At 40.7% G+C, this 14,328-nt stretch overlaps 1 protein-coding gene across 1 annotated transcript in view; it reads right to left on the reverse strand.

The window, feature by feature from the left end:
- ALKAL1 (ALK and LTK ligand 1) overlaps positions 1-10,826 on the reverse strand; it is a 37,951-nt gene extending 27,125 nt beyond the window's left edge. The window contains exons 1-2 of the mRNA XM_035316099.1: positions 10,431-10,826; positions 9,274-9,581 (exon numbers count right to left, since the gene is read on the reverse strand). Coding sequence (XP_035171990.1) covers positions 9,274-9,571 — 298 coding nt within the window. The 5' untranslated portion in view covers positions 9,572-9,581; positions 10,431-10,826. The remainder of the gene's footprint in view (positions 1-9,273; positions 9,582-10,430) is intronic.
- Between the last annotated feature and the right edge of the window lie 3,502 nt (positions 10,827-14,328).

Genomic DNA, 14,328 nt, shown 5'->3' on the forward strand with positions numbered 1-14,328 from the left:
TGGACTAGGTGATCTTGGAGGTATCTTCTAGATCTTGGAGGTATCTTCTATCATCTATCTAGATGATTCTGTGATTCTGTTAAAGAGGATAAAGAGGTGGACTTGAAAACTATGCTGTTTCATTTCAAAAAAAAAAAAAAATCCTAATATTAAATTTGGAAATATTGGAATTTTGGTTTCTAAAAATATTTGTACTTTGACCGCAACTGTAAAGCAAGAGATTACATTTTGTGGGTTTTTTTGTTTGTTTGTTCATTTGTTTACTCTTTTTCCCTATTAACTGAACCTTATAAACACACTGAATTAGGTAACAATACATATGAATTACATAATCACATATATCATGATGCATCGTCTTTCTGCTCAAGAGGAACTAGTGTTCTAGAATGACCATCACTTCTCTGCATCTTGATCAAGATCAACATCATGACATACACTCAATTTTTAATGATTTACCTTGCTTAGTTCTGGGAGAAGCAGCTGGAAGCTCATGTATATGACTACAGTTCCAAGAGAAAAATCTGTACATGGGGGCTGTCAAACAGTCAGAGGTGACACAAAGCCTAAACTGGAAGCCAGCATAAACTGACGTCTACATCAGTCTTCATGAGGTGTTGTGGGTGATCAGCTCTAGAGCCAAGAGACTGGCTCCATCACACAGGGACAAAACTGTTGCTATTGATCTTTCACCATGGTAGAAGTGAATAACTAGCTTTATGAAGACAAAATTAAAACATAATTCTTAAAACTATGTTTCTGAGATCTTTCACAAGCATAGCATACAAGAATAAAGTTTATTTCCTTGTACAATTATAATATTATTATGACGTTCATGGAAATGTATGGGGATGTAAACATTACTGCATATGATTTAAAAACAAACAAACAAACAAAAACATTGTCAGTTATTAAAATTTCAAAAACAAATGAGAAGTTAGGTATGCTATGCCAATAAAAGACAAGGAAGAAGAAATTACTCTATCACAGTTACAGTAGTAACAGTTACAGTAGTAACATCACAGCTATTTTTATTTAATAGTATTCAAGGTTTTTATTAATCTAGGGCATATATCCAGTATTGTCCCATATACTGATAAGGATACATTTCCTAACACTTCAGTTCAAATATTCCTTCTGCTGAAACACATATAGTTTGACATCATAAACAGTAAGGGTTAAGGAAAAAAGAGTTTAATGCTTTCTAGTAGGGTTTTGCTTTTACTTCTTTCCTTTATATTGCAGGTTCAAGTCAAAAGGGGAACATAATTTAAACAAAGTCTTGATTAAATTTGTACTGTATTCTTCTTAAAGTTGTATAAGATCTGCAAGGAACATTACAATAATTCTTTTAATGATGCAAAATTAAAAGTTTATTTTTAACCCATAGATTCCTATAGTAAGGGAACATACTAAAATGTAAACTAATCAGCTTACTTCAATTGACGAAGACCTAATAGATTTAAATATAAATATATAAATAAATGTTTAGATATTCTTTGTTCCATTGGTGTTAAACAAACATTTTTAGGCACTGTTTCTGTAAAAACTTTGGAGCAATTAGTGGCACATCAATGATTTTTTGCCCAGTAGACATAATAAAACATAGAATAATATAAATATGGCCACTAACCAATGAAAAGCTTAGATCCTTCATGTGTTAAATTCTATTTATACCCTACAGATAAAAAAAATGCACCCTCAGTATATAATCAATATTCAATCAATTCTCTCACTGGAGCAAAGGTTTTCCATTTGACCGACATTAAATAATGACCAAAACACAAATGACAATAGCCTGTAGGACTTCCACTGAAGTAGTAACCTCTAATTCACAAGTGACAAAATGAAGTATGCATCCGTAAATTGAACAGAAATGCCTAAACATGAATTGAGGTTAACAGAAGAGAGGTTCTTTCTAGCAAAATGTTTTCCATTATATATCTTCTTCTTATAATTTTCAAATTTCATTTTTGACATATTTTCCTCACTAGAGTTAAGTTTCACTTGTGATCTCATGGGATGGAGTGTATACAGCTGCTGAAGTTTTGAAAATAATAAAAACAATTGCCCCAGATAATATGTTTTTTTCTGATTAAAATATATATGTATATATATTGCTCTATGTAACTCTGCTTATTTATGCATAATATACCACTGAAAAATTTAATTCTCGAGAAGACACGTGTAGCACAGTTAATATAGCGATATTCCTTCTTTCCCCCAAAACTACTTTCTGGGCACTTGGAGAGAGCATCTTTAACAATTAATGATTGACAGTTCATGATCCCAAAGCTGGCAGTGGCACTATACACTGGAAATCAAGTCAGCCTCCCTTTTCTATCTGCTGCCTTCCAATGGTTATTGTCCTACACAGAAAGTGTATGTGTGAGTGTGTGCACCTATATGTTGGACATACATATATTTACATTTCTCATCTTCTTAAATCTTTCTCCATGTATACATATATATTTTAAAAGCTTAAAATAATCTCTAGATATGAAGCAAAGTATTTTCATGGCCGATACCTAAACAATAAATATCCTACAAAGCCTTACACTTCCATACTACCACTCTTTCACACCTCAGAGACTTTCCTTAGCAGATTAACACCTGAAATAACAAACTAGTAAAACACTGAGACCTGACATTATTTTATTTTATTTTATGATAATCAGAACTTCATGTCTACAAGAAAGAAAGAAAAAAAAAAAAAAAAAAAACTCTTTAGTTTGCTCACAGGCACAGTGCCAAGCTAGTCTAATTCAAAATGCATGCCATAGTTCCTGGATTACAGACAGTTATGCACTTGGATCTACTTTGCAGTGAAACCTCTGTTTTATCCGTTGTTCACTTCACTGCATATTGGAGGAGTCCTGGTGCACTTCAGGTATAAACCTGACGTAATTCAGTAAGAATTCTGATATTCATTTTTCTGGGGCTAGAACTGTACATATTATTAATTGTGTATATTGTCATGCTAAATACAAGACAGATTTTTTAATACAAAAAAATGACTAAAATTAAAACCAAAAAATCTCTCCCTATTGAATAAAGAAGTCACTGTTTTTTGTTGGTGGTGGTTGTTGTTGTTGTCAATAGCAGCTCAACAAAAAGAGCTTTTCCATATGCTATCATTGTATCTTGCCCCTCATTACAGTATACTACCATCTGAAATACTTTCTGCCCAGTGTACTGCAATTCCTTAAAGTTTCTTCCTTCCCATGCCAGAAGAGCATGCAATGTCACATAGATTCTGAAACTATTGAGCAGCCTTGGTTTGCACTGTGTATAACGGAAGTAAGAGTGGAGCCCCTTGGAAAACCAGTAGAATCATTTCATTTGAAGGACTATTCTGATGACCTTCATTATATTTTAAATCCCAATGCACATAGTAATTACAAATTGAAAATAAGTAGTTTTGTTTTTGTTCACTCATTAGCTATCAGGATTCATCCATGTGCTCAGAACTCTCCACCATGATAAAGAAGATCTCTGGCTTATCCTAGATTTCAGATATTTTCTGTTCTATTGCCTGGTAATCGTGCTTCCAAATACACAGAATCGCTATCAGAAGACATGTTGTACAATACACCTAAGAACTTGCCTTGCAGCTGAGGCAAGAAATGCAGCAGCAGAGTTACAGGTTATAAAGTTTTCATATCCATGAAGGAGCTGGACACAATGAGAGATACCAGTCCTTAAATGGAATTGAAGGTTGAGGGAGTATAGATGTTCTGCAGCATTTGGGGCTTAATTTAAACAAGAAAAGAAGAAAGCTGGCACGCAAACTAGATGCACCAAGATCATTGACATCTTAAAGTTTGGAGAACTAATACAAACGTAACATTTTCTGAAAGGAAATTATGGTGATAAGAAACAATCGACCTGAATGAAAGGCAGTAAAGTCAATGATCATACTATTAAAAATAGCCAAAATGCTGGGAAAGGCATATATTAGAAATATGCACTTATCAGAATTGTAACTTGGAGGTGTGGAACTGTATGTTTATTACAGGAAACAATAAGTAATGGGTCATAAAGTGGACAATATCAACTTGCTAGGAGAATTTACCACAGAAAATTTGAGTATGACTTTGAGATAAAAATACTTTCAGTGTAATTGATGAACAGTAATTCTCTCTCCTCATCCAAATAAAATACTATGTAACAAAAATCTACCCTGCCTTCTTGCATTTTTTGGGTAGGATTGACACCCAATCTTGGTACCAACTGAGACAGTGGTTACTTCCACTGAACTTATTGGAAGTGTTAAGATTTCTGCATCATGGTGTGGAGAGTTACATCCCCTCTGACCTTGTCTCAGTAACGATTAGCCTGAGCAACATGTACCATGGCATCTATACCACGTTCAATGTCCAAGTTAGTGGGTATATACAAGTGTTCTTCTGAGAGGACTTATATCCAATGATCCATTAAGCTTGTTAATTCTATGAGAACAAGTTTTCTCCTAATTACTGTATTTTATATATGCAGCATTATAATTTACACACCTAACATGCCTATCCCAAATTGAAAAAAAAAAAAAAAAAAAAAAAAAAAGTGAGCAGAGCACTATAACCATTTGGACTATCAATTATATTAAACCTACTCTCCAACTTCACAGTAAAAATAATTTGAAACTTCAGATGTAGAATCAGGAATAATTTCTATAAGCAAACAAAAAATATTTTGATTTTTTAATGTAACTATTAATCTTTTAATACAATTTCACCCAGTATTCTGCTAATTTCTGAGGTAATGTCTGTATTGGTAAACACGATTTTAGAAGATGCCATTTTTATTAACTCTCATTTTCTTTATCCCTTCTAAATGTCCAGCAATTCCTATCAACACTATATACTTTAAAAAATCTAATAGGAATAATAGTTGGACAAGACATAGATATTATAAAGAACTCTGTATTACACTGTACCATACATTTCAATTTCCTTGGGATGAGGTTTACATTCCTTAGTTGTATCCTTTTTTATTCCAGACCTGTAATTACATTCACTGAAGTAGTTTAGTGTTAGGCACAGCAGGTCTTGCAGAATTAGGGATTTCTAGCTGGAACAATCACTGGACTTTCACAAGATTTTTTTAAGTGAGTAAAAAGAACAAAAGTTTTCTTATGCCTTATGTAAGGTTGCATGGTTATGATTCAATCACAAACTAAAATAAACCCAAACTTATCTTTCAAATCTAACTCATTTTGAATAACAGTTAAATTAGCACCATGTCATGGGACAACGTATAGTTTTGTTCTGCTGATGTGTAAGACATTTGGCATAAAACTGAACTCTTAAGTTTAACCTTAGACTTTAAATTGTTTGGGGCCCAAATTCTCTTTTCTGATATGTTATTCTAAATCTCAAGTAGATATGCTCAGGAGGCTAATTTGAACACACTGGTAAATTGAGAGCAATATTTATCTTCATTCCTTCATGCTTGAAAAATAACTTATCAAAATGTTTTAAAATGTCTTGCTGGTCTCCCAGTACAAAGACAAATTTCAGCCCCCTACTCCCTGTAATCTTAGATAGCTAATTTCTCCGCTGTCATGGGGAATATTCATGGAAAGAACAGTTAATGCAAACTTTTTTATTTCGCAAGACTTCTTTCAACCTAAGTGCATGGAAGCTATTTTTGTTCTGTGGAAAGTGTTTGGAAAAAGGTAACAAAGAAAATCTCATGAGAATGACAAACTATTCTAGTTCCCCCAGTGTGATATTCAAAAATAACCTGATGTTTAATTGTGTCTTTGTGACAATACATATTTGGGTTCTTTATGAAAAGACGACCACGGTTACACATCAGAAACTGTGGGAGAGTTATGAAAAAGACTGCCCATGAGGAACTTTCATAACTACACTTGAAAACTTCATGAGGCATTTACTTTAAATAAATAATAATAAATAAATAAATAATACTTTAAGCACAGATTTCGTAGAAATCAGGCAAAGTATATTACAACAGAAAATTTATTACTACCAGATATAAAAACTCAAAGGAACAACTTGTATTTTCAGTGACATCCTACTAGAAATCCTAGCAGAAGATGAAGACAGCTTTTTGATTAGTTGGAATATATATTTCTTCTGAATATAGTCTTCAGAGTAGGTGCTCACTCTCACTAATCAAGTCACCAAGAAAAAAGAAAAAAGAAAAAATGGACAGATCTGTCTGAAAAGGCTTTTGAACATGCAGGGATAAAAGGGAGAAGTAAAGTCAGCTGAAGTGATGGGAGAATGAGTGTCTTTACGGCAGATGTGGGTGCCTTTCTTGGTCCTGTAAGACACATGATACAACTCTGCATATGGATGAGAAATACACAATACAGAATATATCCCTGACACCTAAGGGGAAAAAGACCTAAAGAGTCATTTCCAGGTATGACCACAACAGCTCAATGCAGGTTTGAGTGTCCATCCTATTTCAGTGCTGCTGTTTCAGTCCATCCCATTTCAGTGGCTGCCCATGTGGTCATGTTCCATTGCCCCCCAGTGAACCCAGAAGAAGTACAGCACAGCTGTTATTTCCCTGACACAGCTCAACACCAGGGCCTGCCCTTGAATTGACTGCAAGCCACTTTCAGACTGGGCATCACAGACAAACCAGTCTTGTCTTACACTCTGTTTTATGTATCTACAAATGAGCAGTACCTGAGCAGGATGCCTGACAGTGTCTCACCTTTCTGTTTCCAGACTCACTGAAGATGCACGATGATGCTTTGACTTTCCATTATGGCCTGAGCTAAGTGTACAGTCCCCACGACAGTAAGGATGAGGTCCCATGCCCTCTTGACTCCTCATCCCTCATCCTGTGCTCCAGCCTCTTGCCTCCTAGAATTCACCCACTGGCACACCAGGCCAGCTCTCCTCACTATGCAAAAAGTTAGCTAGGCCTCAAAACTGAAATAAAATACAAAGCATGTGGGGAGATGCAGGGCAGTGACCTGAATTAGCTCATCATGTGGATAGATTAAAACTGGAACCAGTTCTGAGACAAAGAAGGAAAGTGTATTTCAACCCTCCTGCTATTCAGCTCATTGATAATAAGGAGTTTCTTTTCCTTGGAAAAGAACAAAGGGAAAATGCACAAAAATGGGGTTTCCTTGCATTGTTTCTTCTATATAAGGCACTGCTCTGGATGTTTTGCATTTCAAATGCAAGAAGCAATTGAGCTGCTCAATTCTCTTCTAAGTCAGGCACTTGGGTTTGATTTTGTGCAATAAGAGCGGCCAATCCAAATATATAACTGATTCTAAATGCTTGACTCAGTATGTAGCTGAATGCATCACGTTTCCTGACTGATGGGAAGATTAGCTGTTCTTTTCAGATGATGCACAGGTACTACCAGCTGGAGTAAAAAGCTGCTGTTAATGTGCTAGTGACAGGAGTTTTAAGAAAAGGGTTGATGACTTGCATATAAAGCCTCACAGTTTTCTGCCCCCCAAACATATATCATCAAAACAGATACTAGTTTGGATCCTTGCTGGTTTTTATTCAAAGAAGGGATGAATATCAAAAATTGACTGTTTTTTAGCTCTAGATCTGCCATGTCTGGGCTGGAGAAAACTAACTAACTGCACCTGTGCCAGTGACAACTGAAGAAATCCCCCCTTAATGACATTCAGCAATTTCACCCCTGTAGTGTACAATACATTTATTAAAACTAAAGGTTAACAGAAAATAAAGCCTTATTATGTATAATACTGATCAAGAAAATTCATTTTCAAAGCTGCATAAGTATTTGGGAGCTTGAGGCAACTACTAAGTTAGGAATAAATATCTCAAATGAGAGATAACTGTTGTCAACAACAGACTTTTTCCCTAAGCCACATTATACTAGCAACTCTTGCTCTCATGTTTGTACCTTTCTTTCTTTCATTCTCTTGAAAAGAAGACCTATATGAGGTATTCTGTATTCTGCCTTGAAAAGGCCTTTTGCATTTTTTTTCCTTGAAAAGTGTGCGTTGAGGGTTTGCCCACAAAACATAAATAATTAATAAAAAAATAAGCAATCACCCATGACCCTGAAAACCAGCAGCATCTTTTGAGTGAGGATACCACTCTGCGGCAATCTGGTTTGGGCTGCTTTGCCTGTAACCACCTGTTCTGAAAAAGCAAGAAAATCTAGAAGTTCACAGGAACACTACTACCCCTTTCCACAAAACAACCAACAACTTGGGGCAGATCACACTCAGCAGAAGCTTCTAAGGCCATAACTTAATTATTTTTACTTGATTTGTCTCTTTTTTTTGGTCCAGTTTCCTCAGACTGTGCAACATTCACTCTGTGCAAGTGTCTGTGCCACTCAGTTACTCACCTACTAACTTCTGAACTTGTCACTCCATTTCAAGACTTTCTGAAATAAGATGTTTAATTTTCTTCAAAATAAACCACTGATCACAGATGAACAACCTACCAGTGCGACTTCTGGGAGGCTGCATCTTAGCTTCACCTATTACTAGCTGTCAACCACAGGGGTGCTCTCCACAGAGGCAAATCCCTAAGAAAACATACTTTCCTAGTTTCCCTCATCTTGGTTTCTCTCCACTAGGGTCTCTGGCAGGCACCAAGTGAAAAAAAATGTCAGTGAGTTACAGCCCAAGAGACAGTCACTGTTTAATCTCCTTCTTGCTGAGCTGCACCACCCTAGCCCCTACAAATCCCTCAGGCAGTGCCACTTTAGCAGGAAATCTTTTGGATGGCTTTGCATGAAAACTAGCTGTGGCAGAGGTGACCTGCTGGCAGGCCTCCTGGCCAAGCACAGTCCGTGCCCACAACCACACAGCTGTGCTTGGATCTGTCATGGCCAGACCTGGCTTGGCCCTGCAGGAGCATCCTCCAGGAAGACGCAGCAAGCCCCATGCCCAGCACACACTGCAATCTATGAGCCCACCCAAGCGAGCCTAGAGAAAGGCATTGCATGATGAACCGGTCGAGTTGAAGAGGAAGTTTACAGGAGTATGTCGGGACATCTGCCTCCCCGATCAGTCATTTTTCCCCTTTGTTCACATCAGAGCAGCGGTTCTAAATCTGGAACGGGGCTTCCGCGGAGCCACACTAAGAGGAGGCTGGAGGTCAGCTCTGGCCGCAACTGGCTTCCAGCCGAAGGCGGGGAAGCCCGAGGGACCCTCTCCTCCCTCGGGACCCCCAGCCTCAACCTCCCTTGGGGCGCAGGGGCTCCCTCCGCGGGCGCGGAGCCGGGCAGCCCTCGGCAGCGGTCGACCCCACCAAAAGCAGAAAAAAGCCTCCCCTGGGGCCTTACCTCGTACCGCAGGGGGCTGCCGGGGGACGGCGGCGGCGGCGGCCGTGATGGGTCTGGGGTCGGGCGGTGGGGCGCCGCCGCTGTACCGCCGGGAGATGACCCGGTCCCGCCGCGGGGGCCGGGGGGGCAGCGGGCGGCCGTCGTCGCCCAGGGCTTGCAGGAGGAGGTCGAGGAGCGCCCCCCGCTCGGCTCCGGCGGCGGGCACGTCCCTGCCCTCGGCGCCCGGCGGCGGCGGGGCCGAGGCCAGCAGCAGGAGCACGATGGCGGGCAGCGCCTGGCGTTTCGTCGCCCCTCGCATCTCTGCGGCGCTGGGAGGAGGCAGAGAGCGAAGGCGGTCAGCTCCGGGCCCGGCCCGCAGCCCCCCCGCCCGCCCCCCATGCCGCGGCCGCCCAGGCTCCCGCACACCGGCCCCACGGGATGGCGGGGGGATGCGGGGCACCGACGGGACCCCCGGGGCCGGTCCCGGCAGCCCCCTGGCAGCCCCCGCCGCGCTCCGCCGGCTCCCCGGTGATGGAGGAGGATTAGGGGAAGGGCATTAGCCCCCCCCCCGCACGGAGCGCGCTGCGGGGCTTTGCGGGGGATTTGCTCGGCCGCCGTTGTCCCCCGAGGGTCCCGCGATGGGGGCTGCCTCCGTCCTCCGCCCTCGAAGCGGGGCGGCCCGGCACAGCACGGCTCGGTACGGCACGGCACGGTTCGGCACGGCGGCTCCCGGGCGGGAGCGGACGGAAGGACAGCCGCACGGAGCTGAGTTTGTGGAGAGTCGCATCGGAAACCGCCGCGAAGCAGGGTGTAAAGGGCAAACCCAGTTACAAGAGGCTGAGGCTCCGTAATGCCCCTAAGTAAGCTACACTAATTATAGCCAGCGGTTAGGATTAAGGGGGAGGCAGGAGAATTCGGTTCTCTACGAACTGCTTTATACTTGGTCTCGCTCGCAAATCCTCTTTGGGCGAAAGAGGTAAGCGGAGCCGCTGGGGAGACAGCTCTTCCCGACGGCCCGGGGCCCTCTGTCCGTCCGTCCATCCGTCCGTCCGTCCGTCCGTCCGTCAGCCGCCCGGCAGAGCCGCGGGAAGAGCCAGGGCATAATCGAGGGGCAGGGGCGCGGGGACGGCCGGCTCCAGAAGGGCCGGGACGCCCCCTCCGAAGAGGCGGCAGCTTACCTTCCTTCAAGCACGGGCAGACCCCGGCGAGCGGCCTCGGGCCGGGAACAGACGTCCTCTGCCGTCGCCCGAAAGCCCGTGTCCCCGCGGAGGCTCCGCCGGGCGCGGAGCGGGGCGGTCGGTGCTGAGCCCGGGGAGGGGGGATGCGCCCTCCAGGGCCATGCGCTTCTCTTATATAGTCCGCACCGGCGTACTCATTCGAGTACTATCGACTTTAGGTGGGTGGCAGTCGATGGAGACACCTCTGGTAATCACTCTTGGGCTCAGAGAAGGTCTTTTCTGACAAACTCCCTCCTCCCCGTTTGTCCCCCGGTGGATGGCAACTGAAAAGCTGCGCTTGAAGAGCCTCTGATCTGTTCGTGAAATTAGATTTCCCCGAAGACTGGGAAACGCTTACTAATAAAGCTGCCGGCTCAAGAGATTAAAATGTGCTTTAACTTAGGGGGATTCCCTCGGGAATACAGCAGGAAAACTATTTTTTTTTTCCCTATTACTGAACAAAGAAGCCATGAGCGCATACAGATTCGGTTCTGTTTGGATGGTGAGGGAGGTGGTTGACTGTCTTTGGTGGGTGAATTCACAAAAGAAAGACCATGTGAAAGTCTGTTTCTCCCCCCCTTTTTTTTTCTTACTTTTTGACAATGAGACTTAATGAAAAGATAGCAAAAGAAGATGCTGACCTGATGAATTTCACAGGTTAAAGCAACTTGCATCCTAGAGCCATAAAAAAGTGAACAAATCATTGATGAAGGAGTTCTCTACTTTCAGAAAGCAGTGCAGTGTGTACAGGTGGTCTGGGAGTAGATTGAAAAGCAATACATGTTTTAAAATTATACCAGACAATATTTCACATTATGACAGAATTTGCAAGTGTAACGCTCCAGCAGAAAGTCCCAAGATATTTAATTAATAAGAGTGGAAGAAAAATAAAAAACACTTTCAATTTTCTCATATTCAAGGATATTTAGATTTTAGATTTGGAAGACATTTGAACTGTTCGCACCTGTCTGACATAGATATTTCTCTACAAACTTTGTCTCTTTCCCAAAAGGTCATTCCTTCCCTTCTCTGGTTATCTCACGCAGAGCACACACAGGGCTGCATCTCACAGGGGCTGTGTCTGTGCTGCTGATGGGAAGCCAGCTTCTTGCCCACCTCCTCCTACTCTTGTGCCATCTTCACTCACCTTTCAAGAAGGAAATACCATAAAGATTGGGGAGCAAACCACATTAAACTATTGAAGGGTTACAAAGGGTCGTACCATTTTTTTATTATTATTATTATTTTTAAGAGGTCAGTGCATTGCACTAAGCAAATTTGTCTGACCTGTGAATTCCCAGGATAACAGAAGGGAAGTGGCACTTTCTCATGATTTACTGCTTCTATCTCTTTATTGGGGGCATATAAGGAGTTCTGGTCAAGGTGACAGATCAAGTGAAGAGAAGAAAAGAAGAGCTGTTACAAGCTGAGAAACAAAGTGTACTTATTTAACAACTCCAAAACAAATCTCAAACCTTCTCTTGTTTTATTTTGTTCTCAGAGATGTATATTGCCACCACAGAACGGGACTGAATTGTCCTGTAGAAATGATCAAAGCATTACCTTGGCTTGGGCTCCTTTGCACACTTTCATAACTGGTCATGGATTAGGTCTACACCTTTTAGCACTGGAACCAGGACCCATGGAAGTCTACAAGGCACTATTAAGAAAGAATATTTTTTCCTCACTAAAAAAAAAAGTCTTTATTGGATATCTTTTCAAGGCAGGTAGCAGAATACTCACAGTAACTAAAAACAATATTGCAAAAGGCAAGCAAATAACACCTCTTCCCCATGCCCCCAAAAGATCTCCAAGGTCTGCAAGCTTCCATAGCTGGCTACCCAATCATGGTGGACAACATCCTGGAACTGCTCACTTGGCAGTGTTTGTGAATTCCTGAACAAACACACAAACACTGTCAAATATGTCACCTACATTCCATGGGTTTCTAAGATACAATCCTGTTAGTGTAAGGCTTTTTTTAAAAAAAAAAAAAAAAAAAAAAAAAAAGTTTTAAAACTGTACCAGAACCCAACTAGGCCTATTACCATGGTGAGCCACCCAGTTTTAACTTTCTCCTTTGTCTCCACTGTCACTTGCTTCCCAAAGGAGGGATCCTTTAGAAAAGCTGTACCTTTCTTTCCTTGGATTGCCGTTGTACTCATCCAGAAGACAATAAGCTGTTTCTTAACTACTGTTTTAAATTAAAACAAATTGACAGGGTGGGCACTTCATTTATTACCAGGATTTTCCTTTTTTTTTTTAAAAAAAAAAAAAAAAAAAAAAAAAAAAAGTTATCCTTTTTGTGTTTTCAGAAGGAATAAATGAGAGGTCAAGTAAAACAAGAGAGTAGCTGTCCCTGCAAAGTAGTCTGAGAGGCAGATCTGTCAGGCCCTAAAGTTACTGCAATGATTCCCATTCACTGATGTGGGGGTTGGATCAGGCCTTAAAATAAAAAGAACCAATTAGAACCACAGCACTTCTAAATCACAAAGTTTATGTAGCTTTTTCAGATTATTTTATCCCTTAAAGAGCCCTAAAGATGTATTAAAAACAACAACAACAAAATTGTTTTCTACTATTGTGTAAAGCCTTTTTAAAATTGTCTTAATATTTGAATTCTTCAGAGAGTATTTGAAGGAATGACAGCCATAGATTAAACCAAAGGAAGATGACTGCTTTACTAATCCCAGGCAATTCCAGCACGTTGAAAACCCATTCTCAGGTCACAGTCACATTGGCCCTTTTTGTTCATAGCCCTACCATGCCTCCTCCTCATTACATGGAGAAAGAACCTCAGCATGAGGTTTACATCAAAGAGAGCATCTTAAGACTGCACTGAGTGTCTTGTTTAGGAACTGAAAACATGTTCATAGTAAACCCAAAATAAGTCCAGTTATTTGCTTCTTTTAGCCAGTGGATTTAAACAAGTGAATCACATTTATTTCCTGTGGCATGTTCTTTTCATTTCTGATGTGTCTTAGCCAAAAGTCTATCACTGATTGAAGTTAAAAGCAAACTAGTTAAATCAAAGAATCATAGGGTTGACAGGGACTTGGAGAGATGATCTAGTGCTTTCCATTGCCCAAGGCAGAACCAACTATACCTATGTCAACAGGGCTCAGTAAGAAACTAACCTTTATTTTTTTTCCCCCCATCAAGCTCAATACTTCAACCCAAATCCATTAAATGAACGATTGGTAAACGTTGGTTTAGTAGTTATTTTTTTATCTCAGGATTTATAGAGAAATATAAACATTATCTAAATGTATTCCCAAAGCACACACTCATATAAAAGACAAGCTAAAGCAAAGATTTAAAATTTAGGTGTCTCACTGTTTCTAAATAAATCTGTCAGCCAAAGATTTCCATGGCCACTCAGCTAAAACACAATGAAAAACAGAGAGAAATCCTAGTTCTGTTGAAGTCTATGGGAATTTTCCTGTTGACTTTGTTGAGCTGGGATTTAAAGCAGGGTTGTTACTAAAGGAGAGATGAGGAATTGAAAAATGACCACAGAAATATGAATGTATTAGTCAAGGCAGTAATTTATAGATGCCTGCTGAAATTTCTGATCAGTAAGAGGATTCAGGCTGGTTTTTAGATCACACATTTAAAAAAAAAAAAAAAAATCAGAGTATTTAAACAGCCATATATATGTGCCTATTGAAGCTGATATAAAAATACTCTTTGTGTAGAGGACTTGATCAGATGATTGCTTGCATAACTGCCATTCTTTATATCTATGAATCTACAGATTTATTTTTTTTTCTCCAATATTTCTGCCAGCAACTTTTAAGTCACAGGACTTGCTAATGAATTGATTGACTGTGGAAGGCCATACAGTTTAAGTAAAATA

This window comes from Oxyura jamaicensis, chromosome 2 (assembly GCF_011077185.1).
Source record: "Oxyura jamaicensis isolate SHBP4307 breed ruddy duck chromosome 2, BPBGC_Ojam_1.0, whole genome shotgun sequence".
Classification (NCBI taxonomy): Eukaryota; Metazoa; Chordata; class Aves; order Anseriformes; family Anatidae; genus Oxyura; species Oxyura jamaicensis.